The sequence below is a fragment of the Hypanus sabinus genome, chromosome 12, assembly GCF_030144855.1.
Source record: "Hypanus sabinus isolate sHypSab1 chromosome 12, sHypSab1.hap1, whole genome shotgun sequence".
Lineage (NCBI taxonomy): Eukaryota > Metazoa > Chordata > Chondrichthyes > Myliobatiformes > Dasyatidae > Hypanus > Hypanus sabinus.
The window spans coordinates 75,534,541-75,559,776 of NC_082717.1; the positions used below are offsets into that span (position 1 = coordinate 75,534,541).

Below are 25,236 nucleotides of genomic sequence, written 5' to 3' on the forward strand. Positions count from 1 at the left end.
AAATCTATCAACTTCTGCCTTAAATACACATAAAGACTTGGCCTCCACAGCTGCCTGTGGCAAAGAATTCCACAGGTTCACCACTCTCTGGCTGAAGAAAATCCTCCTCACCTCCATTCTAAAAGGACATCCCTTTATTCTGAAGCTGTGTCCTTTGGTCTGAGACTCTCCCACCATAGCAAGGTATCCTCCCCACTCCACTCTATCACGGCCTTTCACCATTCAATTGGTTTCAACCAGGTCACCCCTCATTCTTCTGAATTCCAGTGAATACAGGCCCAGCATTAGACATTCTTCATTTATAGTTGTATCATTCAAGATGCACTTGGATGGATACATAAAGGAGTAAGGCTTAGGAAGACCTGAAGTAGAAATTGGGACCAGCTGGGTGAGCACTGTAATCGATATGGACTCATTTAGCCAAAGGGCTTGTATCTGATCTGTTTTGCTCTGTGACTCTATGACAGACACATTCAATAAACACCAGATTTTAATCACTTGCAAACAACCACAGATAGGTTTTAAGACTTGATCCAAATTGGCACCCACAGCAGGACAATTTAGGATTTATTTCAGAAATAATCGATTACATACTCGGGAGTGATTTAATTTAGTAGAGGAATTCAAATCATATTATGACCTAAAGAAGAAAATCAAGCACAAGCATTTTACAACTTTGAAATAGATGGGTGGTTTTACTTGTAGCCAACTATCTTCTCAGCTGCTTGCTGAGAGCGTAATTCATGTGATGAGTGGGCCTGATAAAAGCATAATGCAGCATTGTGAGACTGTGGAGAATGCGGGACCTCAAATTTTATTGCTTGGAAGAGCACCAAAGAGTAACATATTCATTCCGATATCAACAGAAACCAATATAGAAACATGCGTTACAGAAAACTAATTGCAAAACACCCTACTGCATTGTGTCAGTATCTACCTGCAAGTATTTTTTCAAGTTTTCAAAGTGAACATGGTCCTTTGGTACACAGGGGTCCTAAGAATCTATTAGATACTCCTGCTTCAGTTTAAGTTTAATCAGCCTAAACTCCATCCAGAAAAGCCAGATATTGTTTTATTGTTCATTCTCAAAACCTTGCAGGATGTTGAGAACCTTGGCTGAGAATGGAATGCAGAAAGTAGGTTCTTCAACTGTGGGAAAACGTTGATATGCTGGTGGCAGCACTGTTCACAATTAAACTGTTTCCTGCAATAGCTAGAAACACAGAAAAACCTGCAGCACAATACGGGCCCTTCGGCCCACAATGTTGTGCTGAACATGTACTTCCTTTAGAAATTACCTAGGGTTACACATAGCCCTCTATTTTTCTAAGCTCCATGTACCTATCCAAGAGTCTCTTAAAAGACCCTATTGTATCTGCCTCCACCACTGTCCCCGGCAGCCCATTCCACACACTCACCAATCTCTGCTGTAATAAACTTGCTCTTGACATCTCCTCTGTACCTGCTTCCAAACACCTTAAAACTGTGTCCTCTCATGATAGCTATTTCAGCCCTGGGAAGAAGCCTCTGACTATCCACACGATCAATGCCTCTCATCATCTTATACACCTCTATCAGGTCTCCTCTCATCCTCCGTCATTCCAAGGAGAAAAGGCCAAGTTCACTCAACCTGTTCTCATACGGCATGCTCCCCAATCCAGGCAACGTCCTTGGAAATCTCCTCTGAACCCTTTCTATAGTTTCCACATCCTTCCTGTAGTGAGGTGACCAGAACTGAGCACAGTACTCCAAGTGGGGTCCGACCAGGGTCCTATATAGCTGTAACATTACCTCTCAGCTCTTGAGTTCAATCCCATGATTGATGAAGGCCAATACTCAGTATGCCTTCTTAACCACACAGTCAGCCTGTGCAGCAGCTTTAAATGTCCTGTGGACTCGGACCCCAGGATCCCTCTGATCCTCCATACTGTCAAGAGTCATTAAAACTTGATGTAATCCATATACACTACATCGATGGCTCTACCTTCATCAATATGTTTATTCACATCCTCAAAAATTCTATCAGTCTCGTAAGGCACGATCTGCCTTTGACTAAGCCATGCTGACTATTCCTAATCTTATTATGCCTCTCCAAATGTTCATAAATCCTTCCTCTCAGGATCTTCTCCATCAACTTATCAACCACTGAAGTAAGACTCACTGGTCTATAATTTCCTGGGCAATCTCTACTCCCTTTCTTGAATAAGAAAACAACATCTGCAACCCTCCAATCCTCCAGAACCTCTCCTGTCCCCATTTAAGATGCAAAGATTACTGCCAGAGGCTCAACAATCTCCTCCCTTTCTTCCCACAGTAGTCCGGGGTAAATCTCACCCGGTCTGGTGACTTATCCAACTTGATGTTTTCCAAAAGCTCCAGCACATGCTCTTTCTTAATGTCTATATGTTGAAGCTTTTTAGCCCACTGTAAGTCATCCCTACAATCACTGAGGTCCTTTTCCGCAGTGAATACAGAAACAAAGTATTCATTATGTACCTCTGCTATCTCCTACGATTCCATACACACTTTTCCACTGTCACACTTGATTGGTCCTACTCTCTCACGTCTTATCCTCTTGCTCTTCACATACTTGTAGAATGCCTTGAGGTTTTCCTTAATCCTGTCCACCAAGGCCTTCTCATGGCCCCTTCTGGCTCTCCTAATTTCATTCTTAAGCTCCTTCCTGCTAGTTTTATAATTTTCTAGATCTCTATCATTACCTAGTTTTTTTGAACCTTTCGTAGGCTTTTCTTTTCTTCTTGACTAGATTTGGAGGAATTGTCTGCTGAGCTCTTCAGGGCCGTGGAACTACTTTCTGCTATCTTCAGTCTCCTTGAAGGTCACTGGCAGACCAAGATGTCCATGTACCATACCAGCAATGAGCTGGAAGGAAGGAGGAAGCAGATCTAAGGGCTCCACTCAAAATTGAAAGGGATGTAGCGGAAAATAACTTACGCCTTCAGTGCTATAAACAAGGACCAGTAACAGAACCAGCACAGGCACAATGTTATGTGCAAGTTTGAGACCCCATAAATAATACAAGATATACTTATCCCGGAGTCAGTCCAGTGCATGCTCACCAGATTGATTCTTAGGTCAAGAGTGATGTCCTATGAAGAGGGACTGAGAACCACTGACCTAAACTCATTGGGGTTTAGAAGAATAAGGGGTGGTTGGGTTGATTCTGAGAGAGTGTTTTACTTGCTAAAATACTTCCTTCTTAATGGTTGAGGGGAGGGGTCCAGAGTTAGTAATGAGCCATAATTCCTAGGTAAAAGGTCAGCTAGATCTTTTATCCTGGAGTGAGTGAAATGGGAATGTTTTTAGCATGTTCATACCTCTAAACATTATGCGAGCTAGATGAGAAAGTTTGTCCTACAGCGCTTAAGGACAGGATTGAACCCAGCTCACTAGAGGTGTGACACAATGGTGACAGCAGCCATCTTGCTTCCTGAGTGTTGTGTATCTCTGGAAGTTAGTGGATGCTCTGTTACTGAGGGCAATTGAAGTTAGTATCAACAATGATTTGGACAAAGGGGATGAGAGGATATTGGGACTGAGTATGAAAGTGTGAACGAGGAACAGGGAATGTCACCGTCTTACTAAATGGCAGCGCAGGCTTAGGTGCTGGGCGGCCATCTCCTTCTCCCACATTGATCTTTGTCAGATGATCCGATTCATTTTTTTAGTTATTCATTATTGTTCCCACCCTCTCTCAGCCTGCTCCACCATGACCTGTGTTGCTTAATCTCTCCCGGTCTCCAGTCCATCACAGATCTCCCCTTTTTGTCCTCTCCCCATTTCTCTGCAACCTGAAGCTTATTTATCTCCAACTTTCCCAGTTCCGAGAAAAGGTCAGCGCCCGAAACAACAACCTCATTTCTCACCACAATGGTGAGAATGAGAATGATGGCTGACCTGCTGAGTATCTCCGGCCTTTAACACACACAAAATGCTGGAGGAACTCAGCAAGCTCTGGAAAGGGAAAGTCAATTGTTTACTCTTTTCCGTAGATGCTGCCTGGCCTGCTTTCCTCCAGCATTTTGTGTGCAGCACTTTGTTTTCCAGCATCTGCGGGTTTTCTCCTGTTTATATTCTAATATATTAAGTACTTTATTGATCCTAAGTGGGAAATTCTTTCGTTACAGCAGCAACATTTAAAAGCACAGAGCAGAGTGCAGACTTAAATAATAACGAAGTACAGAGTAATAATATATACAATAATAGTTTACCAATGTACACTAATGTGCAATAATAATGTATGGAATAATAAAGCAGAGACTATTGTACTATCATGTGTGTTCTGTCACACAGATGAACCGTTGTATATACTTATTGCATTTGGTAGAAAGTATTTTCTGTAACGATCCTTGTGACAGTGGAGCTGAATGAGCCTGTTCAAAAAGGGTGCTCTGCTGCTAATTCATGGAGAGGATGTGCCAGATTGTCCATAACGGACAATGGGTTGTTTAGTGACCTCCTCTCCTCCACTAACTCAAAAGTGTCCAGGACGGATCCTGCCTTTTTGATGAGCTTATTTAGTCTTTTTGCATCACCAACACCGATGATGCTCCCCCTAAATAAAGTAGCAAAGAAGACTGCACTCATTACAACAGGCTGGTAAAAGATCTCCGGCATCCTGCTGAATACCTCAGTGATCTGGTTTGTGATCACCGGCCTTTTGTGTTTTAAATTCAGATTTCCAGAATCTGCAACACTTTGATTTTGGACTCAAGCTTCAATGTCTTGTGGTTTTATTAGAGTCATCAATACATCTATGTTAACCCAAATGATGAATACAAATGCAAATTAATATGTTATTGTATTCATTGTTGATGTTCAAATCAAAAAAAGCACAATTAAAATTAATATTGTACCTGTAATGTTATCAGATGTCTGCTTTCCAACAGAGTGGCTTCAGTGGATTTATGTATAAAAAACATTAGTGAAATTACTTTTCTCGAGGCATGCAAATATATGCATAATGAGGATATGAAGTTTAAATAGATCACATGAATCTACTTTAGCCTAAAAAGATTATGCAAAAATGTCACTAGGTTAGAAACACCCGCAGTCTTTGAAATTACATGATCAAGAAAACTTTGTAATAGTTGTTTAAGGAACGTGACAAATCAAACATTGAAGCTGTTCAGTTAGCCAAGTTTATGGCAATAATGATAACGATACAATGTGGATTTTGTTCAAGAACAGCTGACTGAACCCGCAAAAACATAATTAAACAATGGCAATGCATCCATGGGATCAGGAATAATTAACTTGTCCACAGATAACATGGAGATATCTTTAACCGAAGAATGATCCTGTTCAAAAATATGGGATTAGCTGTACCTCATGTAAGAGCGTTGCTTGCCAGTTGTGCTTAGCTAATAACATTCAGCTTAGTTGAATTCTAAAATGAGATATTGACACTTATATATTAAGCAATCCATGAAAATAGCAAATAATATAAAACTATGCTTTCAGCTCAATGTTACTCTATTCACTTCCAGGCTGAACCATTCCTTGACCAGGAACATGATCATGAGTCTGTAGCCAACTTTTAAGGTAAAGACTATCTCATCGTTTGATGAATATCCTAATGACCTCATATATAGATAATTTACAAGATCACAAGACAAAGGAGCAGAATTAGGCCATTCAGCCCGTCGAGTCTGCTCTGCCACTCCACCATGAGCTAAACTTTTTTCCCCTCTTGTTCCAATTTCCGGCTTTTTTCCATATCCCTTGATACCCTGACTAATTAGATACCAGTCAATCTCCTCCTTAAAAACCTTCAATGATTGGGCCTCCACAGCTGTATGTGGCAACGAATTCCATAAATCCACGACCCTCTGGCTAAAAAAATTTCTCTTCATCTCTGTTTTAAATGAGTACCCTCTAATTCTAAGACTGTGACCTCTTGTCCTGGACTCACCCACCAAGGGAAACAGCCTTTCCACATCTACTCTGTCCAACCCTTTCAACATTCGAAATGTTTCAATGAGATCCCCTCTCATTCTTCTATACTCTAATGAATACAATCCAAGAGCCTACAAACGCTCCTCATTTGTTAGTCCCTGCATTCCAGGAATCATCCTTGTGAATCTTCTCTGAAGTCTCTCCAACATCAGCACTTCCTTTCTAAGATAGGGGGCCCAAAACTGCGCACAGTATTCCAAATGAGGTCTCACCAGTGCCCCATAGAGCCTCATCAACACCTCCTTACTCTTATACACTATTCCTCGTGAAATGAATGCTAACATAGCATTTGCTTTCCTTACTGCTGATCCAACCTGGTGTAGGGTATCTTGCACTAGGACCCCCCAAGTCCCCTTGCACTTCTGATGTTCGAATTTTCTCCCCATCTAAATAGTAATCTGCCTGATTGTTTCTTCTTCCAAAATGTACAACTGTACATTTCTCAACATTGTATCTCATCTGCCATTTCTTTGCCCACTCTCCTAAACTGACCAAGTCTCTCTGCAACCTTTCCGTTTCTTCAACACTTCCTGCTCCTCCACCTATCTTGGTGTCATCCACAAACTCAGCCACAAAACCATTTAATCCATAATCTAAATCATCGATATACAGTGTAAAAAGAAGCAGCCCCAACACCGACCCCTGCGGAACACCGCTAGTAACCGGCAACCAACCAGAATAGGATCCCTGTATTCCCACCATTTACTTTCTGCCTATCAGCCAATGCTCCACCCATTCCAATATCCTTCCTGTAATTCCATGGGCCCTTCATCTTATTAAGCAGCCTCTTATGCGGTACCTTATCAAAGGCCTTTTGAAAATCCAAATACACAACATCCACAGCCTCTCCCTTGTCAATCTTATTTGAGATTACCTCAAATAATTCCAATAGGTTGGTGAGGCAGGATCTTCCCTTCATGAAACCATGCTGGCTTGGGCCTATTTTGTCATGCACCTCGAGGTAATTCATAATCTCATCCTTGAGGATCGACTCCAATAATTTTCCAACTACCGATGTCAGACTAATAGGTCTGTAATTTTCTTTTTCTTGCCTCCCTCCTTTTATAAACAATGTAACTACATTTGCAACCTTCCAGTCCTTCGGCACCGTGCCAAGGACTGATTCCTAGAAGATTATTTTCTACTGATTCCTGGAAGATTATTTCCAATGCCTCCACAATCTCCAAAGCCACCTCCTTCAGAACCCGTGGATGCACTTCATCCGGTCCAGGAGACTTATCTATCCTTAGTCCATTTAGCTTCTCAAGCACTTTCTCTCTAGTAATCTTGTCTGTACCTAATTCTATTCCCTGAGACCTCTGGCTATCAGGTATGTTACTACAGTCTTTCACTGTGAAGACTGATGCAAAATACTCATTTAGTTCCTCTGCCATCTCTTCGTTACCCATTATAATTTCTCCAGCATCATTTTCAATCGGTCCTATGTCTACCTGTGTCACTCTTTTACTCTTCATATATTAAAAAAAAACTCTTAGTGTCCTTTTTTATGTTAATTGCCAACTTCCTTTCATAATTCATCTTTTCTTTACTAATGACTTTCTTAGTTTCCTTCTGTAAATTTTAAAAATTCGTCCAGTCCTCAGTTTTCCCACTAATTTTTGCTTCCTTTTGCTTTTATTTTAGCCTTAACTTCTCTCATTAGCCACATTTGTGTCATTTTTCCTTTTATGATTTTCTTTTTTCTTGGAATATATTTTTCCTGCACTTTCCTTATTTCTTGTAGGAATTTCATCCAATTCTGCTCTACTGTCCCTCCATTTAGCTTACTTTTCCAATCAACTTGGGCCAGTTCCTCTCTCATACCACTGTAATTTCCTTTGTTCCACTGAAATAGTGATACACCTGATACCAGCATCTCCTTTTCAAATTTGAAACTGAACTCGATCATATTATGATCACTTCTTCTAAGGAGTTCCATTACCTCTAGCTCCCTAATCACCTCAGGCTCATTACACAGCACCCAATCCAAAACAGCCGATCCCCTGGTGGGCTTATGGACAAGCTGCTCCAGAAAGCAATCCCGTAGGCATTCTACAAACTCCCTCTCCTGAGATCCAGTATCTTCCTGACTTTCCCGATTCACTTTCATATTAAAATCTCCCATAATTGTGAGCTTCATCTCATTGCATCTGGAGCAGATGTAATCCTGGGAGAGGCTGGGAGTCTCCCAAGGTCCCCACATCTGGCGCTCCAGGCACAACACTAATCCTAAATGCATACCTCTAATGCTACTGTTAACTCTAAATAAATAAACCTGTAACCTAGCACTTTACTGAAAGACTCAATGGTCGCAGAAAGCCTCTTTCTGTTTCCGCCTAAGCCTGTTGAGCCAAAGCCCTATCACTCTGTACCCGTTCACTCCGCTGTCCGCTGGATATGGTGATGTTCTTTTAAAATCTTCCGCGCTCTGAGGTCACGTGCATGCGCAGTCGTGCCACTTTTATCCCAAGCAGTTTGAGAAAAAAATCTGAACTTTTTCCCGAAAAACCGGCGACTTGCTCCGCTACCTGCTTGCTGTGATTCCGAAGAACTATTGAAACTTGCTTCCCTTTTTAAATCTTCCGCGCTCTGAGGTCACGTGCTTGCGCAGTCGTGCCACTTTTATCCCAAGTAGTTTGAAAAAAAAAATCTGAACTTTTTCCCAAAAAACCGGCCCATAATTGTGAGATCTGTAATAAGCTCAAGATATTCTATTCATTTTTAAAATACATTTATGACTTTGCATTTTTACGATTTTCTTAATTCTACAAATAAACCTTCTCTTGATATTATAGGTGGCAGTAGAAAGTGAGATTTTAATTTTATAAAATAAAATAAAAACTGTATGGTTGTCAGAAATCACTGCCTGGTGATGATATAATTTACTAAATATTTTTTTTGCATCTTCTTTCATAATAAGCTTTTATCTCCCCATGAATCACATCTCTATACCCTTCATAGTGAGGAATTTCAATACTTTGTAGATAGAGTCAGACCCTTACAATATCTGAGAATATCACTTCATCTAAACTTAAATAAACTAATTTACCCTGAGGAAGGTAACAGCTTGAGGTATTTACCCATCCCGAGGAAAAGGTAGATAAAACCTATATAGCCCTTCAATAATGGGGATGGAAGAGCTAGAAAGGTGAGGGGGAGAGATAGGGATGGGAGTAGGGAGAGAGAAAGAGTGGTGGAGGGGGGAACAGAGAAAATAGGGAGAGAGAGGAAAGATAAAGTGAGAGAAAGAGAGAAGGGAGGAGGAAAGAAGGGGAAAAGAGGGCGAGGAAAGAAAATCCTGTCATCTCTATCTCAAAGGCTCATGTCTGAAATCTGTGCTGTCCTACTGGCCAGAATGTTCAAGGACATCTTCAATCTCTTGCTGTGGTGATCTGAAGCTGCCACCTGCTTCAAAAGAGCAGCAATTATACCCCTACCCGGGAGGAGCTGCCTCAATAGCCGTCACATTCACATCTACCATGTTGTGGTATCAGCACTGGACTTCAAGGCCCGTGGTTCCAGGTTCAAATCTGGCTGGCTCCTTGAACTCTTTCCACCCATTCTGGGGCGAGCGCCGAGCTAGCAACTCAGCCTCGGAAAAAATAGACAAAAATGCTGAACAAACGGCAAGATTGCCGCCTGCTGCGCCACAAGGCGCGGAAAGGAACAACAACAACATCTACCATAATTAAGAGCTTCGAGAGGTTGGTTATGGCTAAAATTAACTTCAGCCTGAGCAAGGACCTGAACACACTGCAATTTGCCTACAATGCAAGTGGATGCAATCTCGCTGGCTCTCTACTCTGCTTTGGAGCACATACGCAATCACAAGACGTATGTCAGATTCCTGTTTTATCGATTAAAATCAGTGCTCAACACCATCATCGCCTCAATCACCAAGCTTCAAAACCTGGGTCCTTGAATTACTCTCTGCAACTGGATCCCCAACTTCCTGTTGGGAGAACCACAGTCGGATCAGTAGTAACATATCCACCGATAACAGTAAACACAGGTAAACCTCAAGGATGCATGCACAGCCCACTGCTCCACTCTCTCTACACTCAAGATTGTGTGTGCTAAGCACAGTCCAAATGCCATCAACGTATTCTATATAATTCTATATATGTATTCTATCTACATATGAACACACTGATGACTCCAGTGTTTTTGGAAGAATCTCAAATGGTAATGAGGAAGCTTAACCGGAGTGAGATAGATCTTCTGGCTGAGTGGATTTGCAATAACAACTTCATCCTCAATGTCAGCAAGACCAAGGAACAGATTGTGGATTTTAGGAAGGGGAAGCTATGAGAACACACATCAGTCTTCATTGAGGGGTCCGTGCTGGAAAGATTGAGCAAAGTTATCAATATCCCAGAGGATCTGTCTTGGGCCTAACACATTGGTGCAATCACGAAGAAGGCACACCAGTGGCTCTACTTTGTTGGGAGTTTGAGGAGTATGGTACCAAAGACAAATGCAAATTTCTGTAGCTGGACGCTGGAGACCATCCCGACTGGTTTCCTTACCTCCTGGCATCAATGCACAGGACAGCAAGAGGCTACAGAGGATTATAACTCAACCAGCTCCATCACGAGCACAGCCTTCCCAACATCGAGGACACCTTCAAGAGGCAATGCCTCAAGAAGGTTTGCATCCATTACCATCGGAGACACATCCTCACCTTGCTACTACCATCAGGGATGAAGTACAGGAGCCTGAAGATCTACATCCAAAAATTCAGGAATGGTTTCTACTTTGCCACCAGACTTCTGAATGGACAACGATCCAATGAACACTACATCATTATTCCTTTTTTTTCTTTATTTTACTTATTTTTATAATTGAAAGATTTTTATGCCTTTGCATTGTATTGCTGCTGCAAAACAACAAACTTTAATATCAAATGTCAGTGATAAAAAATCTGATTCTTCTCTATTCCAACAGAGTGGGGCACTGAAGAATAGTGGCAGTGCAGGAGGCGTTGATGCAGCAGTCTGAGGAGTGCAATGCATTTCCCCATTGTTCACCAAACCAGAATTGACATTCTGGCTTCAAATGATGGTAGAGGCTGAGAGAATCCCTTTCTTTTTAAAGATCACAGAATTCGCTATCAAATGTATGTTATAAAAAAAAAACTCATTCATATCATGTGTGGTCAATGATAATATTTTCAGAGCAGTTTACAGAGAGAATAATGTGTAAATCCCAAGTGGTAAAAATGATTCGCCAGCATATCCTTGGAGTGAAATAACAGCATAGGAGGAGCTGTGAATCATTGTCATCAACTGTGGACTTCAACACTCAGCCACACATTTGTGGACCACAGAAAAATGTTGTCAGTTTTTTTAACCTATTGTGAACATCCATGTTATCATAACAACCATAAAACTCTAAAGATGCCTGATTTACTTACACCACGGGACTGAACTCCCACTTGTCTCAAAACTTACTCAGTAGCTAACATGGTCCCTCTGCTGGACATGCTTGCAGTTACATCACCAAACTCAAAGGAACTTGTATTCCTTGTATTGGAATAGAGAAGAATCAGATTTTTTATCACTGACATTTGATATTAAAGTTTGTTGTTTTGCAGCAGCAATACAATGCAAAGGCAAAAAAATCTTTCAATTACAAAAATAAGTAAAATAAAGAAAAAAAAAGGAATAATGAATGGATCGTGGTCCATTCAGAAGTTTGGTGGCAAAGTAGAAACTGTTCCTGAATTTTTGGATGTAGATCTTCAGGCTCCTGTACTTCATCCCAGATTGTAGTAGCAAGATGAAGATGTGTTGACTTGTATTCCTGCAGCTTTACTTGACGTGGGGTTCCAACTTTCAGCTGTAATCTGCCTTCATTGTAGAACGATGGACATAGGCCCAAACATCTCGACCTCTCCCTGGTTTCCAGTGTTGGATTAATGTTTTTAAAGAGATGCAGTATTTAGAGATACAGCCCTTCTCACAATGAACCTGTGCAGCCCAGTTACATCCATATGATCAACTAACTTACTAACCTGGACACCTTTGGAACGTGGCAGGAAACTGGAGCACTGTAGAAGTCCTCACAGTCACAAGGAGAACGTACAAACTCCGGACAGACTGTGGTGGAATTAAACCAGGTTTGCTGGTGTTGTAACAGCTCTGCACTAATTGTTACACTATTTTCCATAAGACCATAACATTGTAAGACATAGGAGCAGAATTACACTCATGTCAGCAATTAACCAACTAACCTGTACACCGTTGTGATGTGGGAGGTAGCCGGAGCACCTGGAGGAAACCCGTGTGGTCAAGGGGAGAACATACAAACTCCTTACAGACAGCAGTGAAATTGAACTTGGGTCAATGGCACTGTAAAGGCTGTGCTAATTGCTGCACTTTTTTACCGCCCATGCAACTTTAACACTATATTCTGCATTGTGGTATTGTTTTCCTTTCCGGCTGCCCTGATGACCTTATGTGTGGGATGATCCAGCTAGATAGCATGCAGAACAAAGCTTCCCACTGTATCGCAGTGTATGTGCCAATAATTAATCCACAGCCGATTGATTTCCAATTATTAAACGTCATTAATCAAAATAGAAAATGCTGAAAACACTCAGCGGGATAAATAGCATCTGTGGAGAGAGAAGCAGCACGAACACTTCAGTCAGACTCTTGTCATAAGCTGAACAGCTAACTCTTTCTTCCTTCCACAGAATTTGCCTTATCTATTGTTTCCAGCCTTTTCTGCTTCATTTCAGTTTTCCAGCACCTGCCGTATTATTTTTCATCACTAACTGGGCTGTACACCCAGTTTCTCCAATGAAGTAGTGAAACTATCTGTGCAACAGTATTTACACAATATTCCATCTGAGGACGGCCAGATGCTGAGTATGAGCTCAAGAGACAATAAGTACAGGAGCAGAATTACATCATTTGGCCCATCCAGTCTGCTCCGCCATTTCATCATGGCTGATTCAGTTTTCCTTTCGCCCCCAGTCTCCTGCCTTCTCCCCGTATCCCTTCATGACCTGACCAACCACAAATCTATCAACCTCTGCCTTAAATATACATAAAGACTTGGCCTCCACAGCTGCCTGTGGCAAAAAATTCCACAGATTCACCACTCTCTGGCTGAAGAAATTCCTCTTCATCTCCATTCTAAAAGGACGCCCCTCCATTCTGAGGCTGTGTCATCTGGTTTTAGCAATTTCCTTATTCTGAATGAACGTAAAATGAATCACGATCTTCTTTCACTTAATTACAAATGCTGTTGGCCTCTCGATAGTCCTTATGTGAGATGCATCATTGTGTTACTCTCACTATAAGAAATGGGGAGAGAGTTCAGAAATCAGAGGTGCAAAGGGACTTGGAGTTTTAGTACAGAATTCCCTGAAGGTTAACTTGCAGTTTGATTTGGTAGCAAGGAAAGCAATTGTAATGTTAGGATTCATTTCAAGAGGACCGGAACGTAAACACAAAGTGTAATGCTGAGGCTATATAAGCCATTGACTTGAACACATTTGCAGTACTGTAAGCAGTTTTGGTCCACATATCTAAGAGGGGATGTTCTAGTATTGGAGGGAGTCTAAAGGAGGTTTATGAGAATGATCCCAGGGATGAAAGGATTCACATATAAGGAGTGTTTCAAGGGCTGAAATTATTCATATATGAGGAAGGCTCCGAGCTATACTCACTGGACAGGGGTGGGGCAAAATCTTATTGAAACTTACCAAATTCTGAAAGCATGGGATAGAGTGGACATGGAGAGGATGTTTCTATAAGTGTAAATGTCCTGGACCAGAAAGCATAGCTTCTGAATGAATAGATTTTCCTTTTGAATAGAGATGAGAAGGAGCTTCTTTAATCAGAGAATGGCGAATCTGTGAAATTCACTGCCACAGATAGCTGTGAAGATCAAATCATTGGGTACTTAAAGCAGAGGTTGATAGATTCTTCATTAGTAATGGTGTCAAAGGTTACCGGAAGAAGGCAGGATAATGGATTGAGAGGGAAAAGCAAATCAGCCATGATCAGATGGAGGAGCAGATGTGATGGACCAATTGGCCTAATTCTGCTCCTATATCTAATGGTCTTAACAAGAAAATTAACTCAGCTCGAACATGTGAATTTTTGTTTCTTCCACAAATCATGTGTTTTAAGGGAAGATAAAACGTACCAATACCATGCTTCTGTCAACAAAGTACAACTGTCTTTTAAAATTGATTTTACTGCCTCATACCAGGAGTCATATGTCTTTCATTTTACACACACTACAATAAAGCGAGGCTGCAAAGATCCAACATTAATAACATGTTTTTCCCAATCAAGGGATGGGGAGAAGGAAAAGAGTAAATTATTAAATTTAATTAACCCAAAAGGATTTCTACAGAGCATAGGCATGTGCATATTCTAAATAATTGTGAAATGTTGCTTTAATTATCTTGCAGTTATACTGAACATTGAAAACACATGCAAATTATACTCAAGAGCAACAGAAAATTATCCAGTAAAATGTATCTTCTGTCAAAGCTAGTCAGATTGGACTTACTGCAAAATGTATCTCAAAAGATAGGGTAACTCATTCATTCTAGGAAAATGCAAAAACTTCAACAAGCTAAAAATTACTAAATGATATTGGGCACCTTAACAAGAAAGCAGATTACTTGAAACTTTCCACAATCATGAGCCCACAGCAACTGCTGTTAGTGAGGACCCTGGGGCAACTCTGCCTCGGGCACCATATCCACATCGCTCATCGACAGCCTCTCTCTGATACTCATAAATAATTAATTGTTTTTGATAAAAATATAGAAGTACTTTTATAAAAATGAAAAAATCAATTATGAATATAAAGCATAAATAAAAGCACCAAGCACACAAAAAAAATTTGCACTTAAGCCCAAATCTGGAATGTATAATGAAATGAATGGAGGCTGTACTAACATCGAGTCAGATAGGTTATTTTCCCATGTTAATGATGGTGCTCACTCAAAGAACTGCAGGCTAAGTCATGTAACCAGCAGCAGCTGAATATTGAAGTTACCCTCCTGAGCCACCAACAGGATCATGAAGATACACTTCATTATCATCTTGCCTTCAAAGATAATATAACATACGTCACACCCTCCCATCATATCTGCTGATGTTTTAGGGCCAGTTTAGCAGAGAATGTTGATCTGAATCATAATGATCCAAATTCAAAGAAATTTAAGGCAGACGGACTTGACTGGTACATTCAGTTATACTTTTCCACTGGAAGTTGCCTAAAAGTTTGGCAAGATTTTTCCACCAAGCCAAGGCTGGTATAAGAGGAGAGGCAAGCATTGCTTCTGAAGTCCTGATGTTCATTAAGGCCTAATTTTGCAGCCACTGGACCAGAAAAGAGATGAACAAAGGGAAAGAAACTTTCTATGACTCCTGATTCAAACATCCCTGTTTTTAATCTCTCTGAAAGTGGAAATCTCATCTGCAAAGTATAAGAATTAAATTTCTCCTTTTAGTAAACATATATCTTAAATGCAAACATAATACTTGTCTAGTGTTAAATGAAATTAACTGTAAAAACTTAAATTAATACTTTTAAAAGAATAACTGAGTAAGTTCTGATTCAAATTGTCAAGTACTAATGAAGTCTCTCTAAGGACAAGACAACATCACCCTTCAGAAGCAATATACCAAGAATACATTCTTGCAATTCCTGGTGTCAATTACATGGGGGCAAAATTTGATGGAAATACACTGGTTACCTGAATCAGGGTAGACATTAAAGGGAACTCGGACATGTTTGGCATAATAATCAAGCAACTTATTCAATGTGTTCAAGAAGCCTACTCCACTTTTTCCCCCAAATTAGGTTGTAAATTAAAAGAAAAATTCTGATTATTCTCACATCCGCTATGTCTTTTTCGTTCACCTGCAATTTACTTTCTCCTGCATTTAACTGACAGTCATTGCCTGCTCCCTACTCTTCTCTCCCTTTGTTGAACCTTCTCCAGATGCTCCAGTTCAAGAAGAAAAGTGTTCTCTCCAGCCCCTAGCAAGCTTCCTTCACCCTGACAAGTGCCATTCCTGACAGGTCCAACATCCATACGTAGCAAACACCCTCTGCTGACACGTGACTGTGTCAAGCACAAATCTCGGCCTAGCTCCTCCCTTCCATTCAAAGCACTGCTGCCACCTGACCTGGCGTCCATTCGATTTACCCTCAGTAACAGTGCTCTCCTTTCTCAGCAACATTGGTGCGAGTGGATTGTGAGAGCCTCTTCCACCCTGCTTTCCTTTAACGGAGCAGATATTAGACCAAACAGCTGACATGTCACAATAGAGTATAGATGGTTGACAAGAATGACAGAACAACTGATCAACTTTAATTAACTTGAGGTGTGCTGTCTTTACGACAGTTATTTAGTTTATAATATTTTCGCTTAGTAATTCATTCAATAGTATTTTCTAGTTAGAATTAGAAGTGTTTAAAGTATATTCATTGCATGTAAAATATATCGGCATGCGATGACGTCACATCCGGTTTCGCCGCGTCTTGTGGGAAAACACCGGTTTGAAATTAGCGCGAGGGTGGGGGCTCACCACGAGGCACACCTGAGCAGAAGCAGTTTTGCAGGCATGAGAAATCACAGTGAGAGCAACGCTGTAAGTTAATAGATAATCGATATACTGAACTAAGATGTTAATGCCGATCCTGTTAGAAGTAACGACGGTAGATAATGTTTATGCTTTCGTTAGTTAAAGAATCGTGGATAGTTTGCATGGAAGTGTATTTAAAGTAGTCAATGGAGCAGGTAAACTCTCCCTGTATACTGCACCTTAGTGTAATGTAGTTATAGTCACCTTTGCAAGTATTTACACTTGAAATGTGATATTAAGGAAGGAACAAATACTGTATCAATCTTGTATTGTTTTATCAACAGTTTTCACCATATGTTAATGTGAAGAGTGAACAGTAAATGGTTAATCTTACTGCGATCTGGTTTGCATTGGCTGTGGTTTATCCGGACGTTAAATTCGGCGTTCGTTACACCCGAAGGAGAACGTTACAGTGAAAAAGCGGCATTATCAGGTGTTTCAAGTGCTGCAATGTCAGCTCAATCCAGCATCAAGTCGACGCCGCCCAGCGACAGGGGCAGTAAACCGACATCAAGTAAGCCCACCCGGGCGTTATCAGGTGTTCCAAGTGCTGCAATGTCAGCTCGATCCGGGATCAAGTCGACGCCGCCCAGCGACAGGGGCAGTAAACTGACATCAAGTAAGTCCACACAGGCAAGAGCCAAGGCAGAAGCCGCCAAGGTGCGACTGCATTACGCCAAACAAGAAGCAGTTTTGAAAATGAAACAGGCCACCAGAGAAGTCGAAATCCAGAAAGAAAGGGCCGCCAGAGAAGCCGAAAGGGCCGCCAGACAAAGAGAAGAGGCTGCCAGAGAAGCCGAAATCCAGAAAGAAAGGGCCGCCAGAGAAGCCGAAATCCAGAAAGAAAGGGCCGCCAGAGAAGCCGACATCCAGAAAGAAAGGGCCGCCAGAGAAGCCGAAGAGGCTGCCAGACAAAGAGAAGAGGCCGCCAGAGAAGCCGAAACCCAGTTGGAAATGGCAAAAATATCGACAGAGTTGCAAGTGCTGCAGCGAGAAAGAGAAGAAGAAGCTGCCATGGCGGAAGCAAAGTACATAGAAGAAGCTGAAGGGTCGCGTGATCTGACCGCAGCAAGATCTACTTTAGAAAGGACCAGACTGGAACGCACAAGCGACTATGTACAATATCAAACAGACAGGCAGGCTCGTCTCCCCTCTCCATACGTATTCGATAACTTCCCCAGCTACGAGGAACCTCAGAGAGTCACGATTGCATCACATCCATACGAGGAAGGAAATTTACCCTCACGGCTCCGTGATGAAGTCAAGAATGAAAGAACCGACAACGCTCCTTCACCCCCACAACAGGACGGCGGGGAGGGAGAGGTTCACTCCAGGACAACAATTGTCAGCTCGAACTGTACAGAAGTTTGCGGTCAAACTCAGTCAAGCCGTTCTTGTTCCGAGATCTGCCTCACTGAGGTGTACCCTAAAGAAGCACAACAAGACATTACCAAGCGTAAAGTAACCGACGAGACGCTAGGTCAGTCAGTTTTCGTTCAAACCGAGCACGGAAACAAACTTGCACAATCAGCTCAAGATACCATTTCTTTAAAACCCAAAGACACCAAGGTCTTCAGAGATGAAGCAAATAATGGGGTTGCCCCATTGCCTTTCAGAGAACCACACCAGCGCTCACCAGATAACAAAGAGCAGGCAGTCAAACGGTTCATGTCCTTACGGAAAACCCGGAAAAGGAAACCTGAGATGCAGCAACGCACCCGATTGGCCCATGAGGTACTGTGCACCCTAATGGCAGAGGTCACAGCCATTATAAACGCACAATCATTCCTACCTGTGTCTTCTGACCCAGAAAACCCCTTTATACTTTCGCCATCAATGCTCCTTACGCAGAAGGCAGGAGCACCTCCTCCACCAGGAGACTTTTCAGACAAGGATTTGTACACAAAGCAATGGAGACAAGTCCAGGCTCTGGCAAATCAGTTCTGGCCTCGCTGGAGACAAAAATATCTACCTTTGTTGCAACAGAGACAAAAGTGGACAGAACCCCACAGGAATCTGGCCAACGGCCAGAATCACTGCTACATTCCCTAGCGGGGACGGACATGTCAGGAAGATCGAATTGAAGACTACCGACCAAGGCGATGTGAAAATTTACCAAAGGCCAGTTACAGAAGTTATTCTACTTCTACCCAATGACTGATTAAGAGACTAAGTTTGTACTCTGCTCATTGTGACCTTACGAAGGTCAAGCGGGGAGTGTGCTGTCTTTACGACAGTTATTTAGTTTATAATATTTTCGCTTAGTAATTCATTCAATAGTATTTTCTAGTTAGAATTAGAAGTGTTTAAAGTATATTCATTGCATGTAAAATATATCGGCATGCGATGACGTCACATCCGGTTTCGCCGCGTCTTGTGGGAAAACACCGGTTTGAAATTAGCGCGAGGGTGGGGGCTTTCCACTAGGCTCACCTGAGCAGAAGCAGTTTTGCAGGCATGAGAAATCACAGTGAGAGCAACGCTGTAAGTTAATAGATAATCGATATACTGAACTAAGATGTTAATGCCGATCCTGTTAGAAGTAACGACGGTAGATAATGTTTATGCTTTCGTTAGTTAAAGAATCGCGGATAGTTTGCATGGAAGTGTATTTAAAGTAGTCAATGGAGCAGGTAAACTCTCCCTGTATACTGCACCTTAGTGTAATGTAGTTATAGTCACCTTTGCAAGTATTTACACTTGAAATGTGATATTAAGGAAGGAACAAATACTGTATCAATCTTGTATTGTTTTATCAACAGTTTTCACCATATGTTAATGTGAAGAGTGAACAGTAAATGGTTAATCTTACTGCGATCTGGTTTGCATTGGCTGTGGTTTATCTGGACGTTAAATTCGGCGTTCGTTACACCCGAAGGAGAACGTTACATGAGGTATCATTTCAACAATTTCCAAGGCACACAACTTTTCTCTCCATTAAGTAGTTACGTGCTTAATGAATGAATGCTGCTGAGGAAGACTTTCCTGGAACAAATGCAACCAGAAGGATAGATGTTTCATTTACAACCTCTTTGAGGCTCAAATATGTGGCTTTTCATAGTGTCCTTAGTTCGGTCGTCAACAGGGCCCCATGAAAATAGTGGTTTCACTAACCAAAACAGAGCTAGTAAAGAAGATTTGAAGACTCAGTAATGAATTGAAAGAGAGAAAGTTTGTGAGCTGTAAGTAAATCCTAAAAGAAAAACATGTGAATTTAGCTTCTGTCGTCAATCTGCTGCAGAAGCTTTGAGTGCACTACAACATTCTGAATGATGCATCAGCTGGGAGCTCTATAGATGGTCACAGTCAGGATTCTGCAAGACAAGAGCAGGCTATTTATGCTCCAGGCAAGCTTAATTCCTTCATCTGCATCAGCTGCACACACACATTTGTTTTTTTCTTTCCCCCTCTCATATTTATTTACCTTCCTCTTATATTCACCTCTGCTTTAAGCACATCCCTTAACAGCAAGATTTCCAGCGAAAGCCTTTGAATACCTACAGGCTAATTTTGGTTGCAAGATAAATCTTACAATTACAGCAAAATGTTATCATATTCATTGCAGCACAAACTGACAAATAAAAAGCCACTCACTCTTAGCCACTTCAAAGGATTCAAACTTTACGGGTTGAATGTAGGTAACCAGATTGGACATTTCCTCTGTGGCATTTGCTTCACAGCCAGCAGTTCCCTACAAAATAAAAGCCAGCAAAATGTTAGAACTCTGTACATGTGCAATAAAAATTTGTTACTAATCATGTCCCCAGATGTGCAATGTAGCAGCAGATGTGCATTGGATTCTGACACCTTATTTTCCCCATTTAAGTCAATGCAACCAATTAATTATATAGGTAAGCACTTGCATTGGCAAGGCATAGAACAATTGATCATGTATTTGGAATTAGAATAACTGGGTAACTATTGGTTGGTGTAGACTTGGTGGGCCAAGGCCTGTGTTTACATCTCCGTGATTCAAATTTTTGAAATGGAATACGACTTGCAAACATTGCAAGATTGGACAGTTTTTGAAATAAAATACAAGTTTTTACTGCAATGTGTTTTATTTCCAATGATATCAGCCTTGTGAAGGAACGCTTTCTACGGTAAAGAAGTATTGCTGATTTCCAGTTGCTGTGCTCGTCACATCTCCACAAGTAGGGGGATGTGCAGTATAAATTTGTTCTCCATTTTCCTGCACTGCATAAGAACAGAGCAAAGCTCAAGCACATTTTCTTAAGCTGAAGGCACAGAGGAAGAAGTTTAGATTATTTTAGTACTTATCTCAGCAACATCATCCAGAATTGGTACCATTCTGGCTTCACCCTCAGAAGACTGTGTGTTCATGTTACACTTCAGAATTAGAATAAATACTTGGCAATGCATACGTGCAGTTCTGAGAAAGTTGTGCACAAATGAAAGTGCCATTTCCTGAATGAGATATTAATCCTGGGATTTGTCTCCCATCTCTGGGCTGGGTGTGCATGAGGTGGAAAAGCTCAAGGCAGTATTTTGAAAAAGAGCAAAAAGAGATATTATTAGTGTCTTGGCCAACATGGGGTAGCTTGAAAGGAACTTCTTTATCTGTAACTAATTCTGTGGCCTCTGTCAACTGAACATAGAAAGCATGTTTCACAATGCATTCCAAAATACTTAACAGCTGATGAAGTGTATTTAAATTATACTCGTTGCTGTATTGTAGGAAATTTGGCAACATTCTAAAAGAAGAATCTGTAGCAAAACATGTGCTTATCTATTTCTTTATGATGTTGACTGAAGGGTAAATATTTTAAGATTGTCAAGATTCGAGATTGATCAATGTCATTCCCATACAGAAGTGTAAGGGAGAACAATTGTGACTGCATGTCCAATGCAGCACAATCCCCCTCACAAAAGATAAGGAACACAATAACAATAAAAAATACAATAAATATAAATATGTAAAGATAGGTTATATGCAGAGATTGATTGCGTTTCTATAAACTAGGTACAGGAATGTCTGTACATAAGCTGACTGACAGGAAACAATAAAGTAATGGTGGTTGAGGGTGTGGAGGGGTGGGTTAGTGGGTGGAGGTGTTAATCAGCCTTACAAGTCAATGGTGATACCACTCTTGCTTTCTTAGACATAGTGCCATGGGACCTTACATTTATCCGAGGGAGTGAGATAGGGTTTGGTTTGAACATTTCACTTGATGAACAATGTGTTCAGCAGTCAATCATTCCCTTGACACAGTGTTAGAGTATCTGTCCAGATTGTTCTGCTCTGGCATGGGACTAGAGCCCATTACCTCTGCCTTACGGGAGAAAAACTTTTTCAGAGCTGGCATGATCAGTTAATGGGAGGTCAGGATGTCAGGATCTGTAAGTGTTGCTAAGAGGCAAATTTCCCCTTTATTTTCTTTGCTTATCATGAATATGTTTGCAGCAGCTGAGGAACATAAAAAGAATCCCGGTGACTCTCTACTGGGACATGAAATACCACGTTCCAGGTATCACCAGTTTTACCCTTTGGCCTCCATCTACATTGGTTTGTTTTTTTTTCAAAATCTTGTTTAAAATTCCCCTCTTCATGTATAAATACATTTATGATCTCTCCACGTCTCTTAATTTTGCAACTTTTAACTGGCTGCTCTTAAATGGCAAGCATCTTGTTTGCTTTTCACCACTGGCGTCTCAGTTCCTTGAGTCCTGACCCCTAGAACTGCCTCTGCTACCCTTTCACCTGTTTATCTTCACCTCTGCTTTCATGGCTCTGCATAAAATATGTTGGTTTGTTTATTGTTCTTTGGCTTCAGAATTGTCAGAAAAAATCTATTCATAACCTGGTAGTTAGAATCAGGACCAATATTTGCTTCTTGTCTCATGCTTGCTAATCTTGCCTGCTAAACAGCAGTTGGCAATTGAAAGATCAAAAACAAAGATAAGTAAACTTTGAACAATATATTGTCAATTTCTGGTCAAGTGGAAGTCAGTCATCAGTTGTTAAAACCTAAGTGGAAAGCAATAGTCATCCTGAAGTTAAAGCAAACAGGCTCTGTACTTTGTATATGCTCTGTCTGTGAAAGCAGATGCTAGCTCACTACACCTGCTTTATTATTGCTCGAGAGTAGAGTATAACTCAATGAGTTGCTTCAAACAGACAAGCTTACTCTGAAGTTGTTTAGTTGAAGGAAGTATGCAGAAAAGATAGATAATATCAAAAACTGATATGTTTATAGCTGGGAGTTTTAAGTTAGCTTCACAGCATTATTTGCGAACTATGAACATTAAAATGTCTATGTCTCCAAAAATGCTTTCAAACTATTTGTGTTAAAGTATATTCGATGAAATATCATATGCTTGTGAAGTTACTCAAGTGGGAGAAAAAGGCTATAACTAAAGAGAGCGTTCAGGCTTATTAGGAATAGAGTAAAGAACATTAATAAACCTGTAAGAATTATGGGGTGAATCAGAATACATTTCTCCAGCTTTGGTTTCTGCACTGGGCGATTCATTTGTCTGCATCATGGTATGTCTTTTTAGTTTATAAGAGTTGTACCTATGGTTTGGATATCCTTTGTGTTTGAGAAATTCTTTATGCTTAAGAAACGCTTTGTGCTCTGTGTTTAAGAAATAGTTTGTAATTTGGAAATGTTTAAGATAGAAACCCTCTGCGAGTTTTAAATATATTCTAAGAATGTAGTTTGGATTTAAATGTGTATCATTGAAAATAAATGAACTGCGTCTTGTTAGTTAGAAGAATCTTCCCTTTGGTAGGGAGGGTTGACTCACCACTCAACTAGTGGGTATTGGCAGCTAACCTCATCATGGAGGATAAACAGGGAAGGTGAGTAGTCTTTGAAGATCGGGTAGTTTCAGTATAATATCCCTTTAGTGAGAGTGATTGTGGCTATTTAAATCCAATAGGGTTTAAGGTCTTTATTTGAGTTTAGAACTTTGTGTGCCGCAAACCCAATCACATCAAACAGTGCAAATCCATGTAAGAAACTGAGAACAGCACCAGAGTCTAAATAAACAATAAAACACACTCAATTCTCATTCATTTTATGGTGTACTATACTCTCACCGACAGTTATCAACATTCCTGTCAGTCAGATGAATACAGTATTTCTTAAAACTACTATTAATCTTCGGCACATATTATCACAAGGTGGAGGTAAAAAAATCATCCCTGGGAGTTATGATTTTATTTTATCAACCAATACAGAGCTATTCATGCAAAATGTAATGTATTTCTAGCATATTTTATGTTTCATATTTTACAGCAAGATGTGAAATGTTTATGCAACTTTTATTAAAAATTACAGTTTGCATGAATTTGACTTCTTGGGACTACTTATTCCCTTTCTGAGTGTCTTTCCTTATCCTACTATCCATATTTTGTCCAATTATATCTCTGTGATATGACTTCAAATAATTTTGAATGCTAAAATAAGTGATATAAATGGAATTTGTTTTCATTTTCATCAAACAATGCAAAAACAAAAGATCAGTTATTCTATGAAAGAGTACCGTGTACTGCTTTTTTATTTATAGCTAACGGAAAACATTAGGTAAAACTTTATCAAATCTGTACCTGTACTGGACAAGCACTAAAGTTTATTCACTCTTCAAGCAAAGAAAACAAAAACCTAATTCTTTTTGATAAGTGACTTTTTAATTTAAATATTACATCTAATTTAAGAAGTATGGGACAAATGATTGCCTCTGAATTTTGGATCCCTATCTATTTTATTCTATCGATACTTGCATAGTTAGTGCTGTAACTATTAATAAAGGTGCATGTATATACCTCACATCCTGCTGCAGATATAAAATATCAGACGTAACACAAATTCATTTAAATAATCCAAGTAAGTCCCAATAATGATTTGGTTAAACATTATCTTAATTCTCTTTGATGTTTTTGTACAATCAGTATGCGATAATAAATTCCAAAGGAATAATGAATGATTTCCAGAAATACATTTATTTTAATTACTGTTAATTGCTTACACAGTAGGTGATAAATTTATAATTTGAAGCAAATCAGACTCAACATTTGCAAAACCCATTTAACTGTTCTCAGTTTTATTTTTCAGAAGGTGCACTGTGTCTCTCAAGTAATATTTATTTCTGACCAGTTCTGAAATTGAATATCAAATATATTACCTGCACCAGATAAAATGGAATATATAAAATATGTTGAAACAGTAATGTGCCACGGACAATTATACAGGGTGTTAGGCAAAAGCTTACTGCAAACAGCCCCACGTTTCCCTGGAAATGTATAAAGCTGTAGGAGCACTCTTCCTCTTACACTCTACCAATTCTGAACTCCATTTTCCCCAATTATTTACAAATTTTCTTTAGATGTAAAATAAAAGGAGGACATTCAGCCCATCAAATCTGAGGCAGCCCACCGAGGAATCACATTCTCATTGACTTCCCACAGATTCTACCACCCACCTATGCACCAGGGGCCATGTACTGTAAGTGGTCAATTAACCCACCTGCAGCTTCACACACAGAGTGGTTGGTATCTGAAACTCAATGCAAAAGGAGGCGGTGAAGTCAATTAAAATCACTATGTCTAAACAACAGACCTAACGCGGGCAAATTTGATGGGTGTAGATGGACCAAAAAGTTG

General features: G+C 40.4%; 1 protein-coding gene across 10 annotated transcripts in view; it reads right to left on the reverse strand.

The window, feature by feature from the left end:
* The window catches only part of LOC132403025 (1-phosphatidylinositol 4,5-bisphosphate phosphodiesterase beta-1), a 1,013,243-nt gene that overhangs the window by 173,447 nt on the left and 814,560 nt on the right, over positions 1 to 25,236 (reverse strand). For all 10 annotated transcript variants that reach the window (XR_009515160.1, XR_009515161.1, XR_009515162.1 and 7 more), the window contains one exon: positions 20,202 to 20,298. Coding sequence is in view for 7 of the 10 variants with exons in the window: in XM_059986239.1 (XP_059842222.1) it covers positions 20,202 to 20,298 (97 nt within the window). In the remaining 3 variants the exon portion in view is untranslated. The remainder of the gene's footprint in view (positions 1 to 20,201; positions 20,299 to 25,236) is intronic.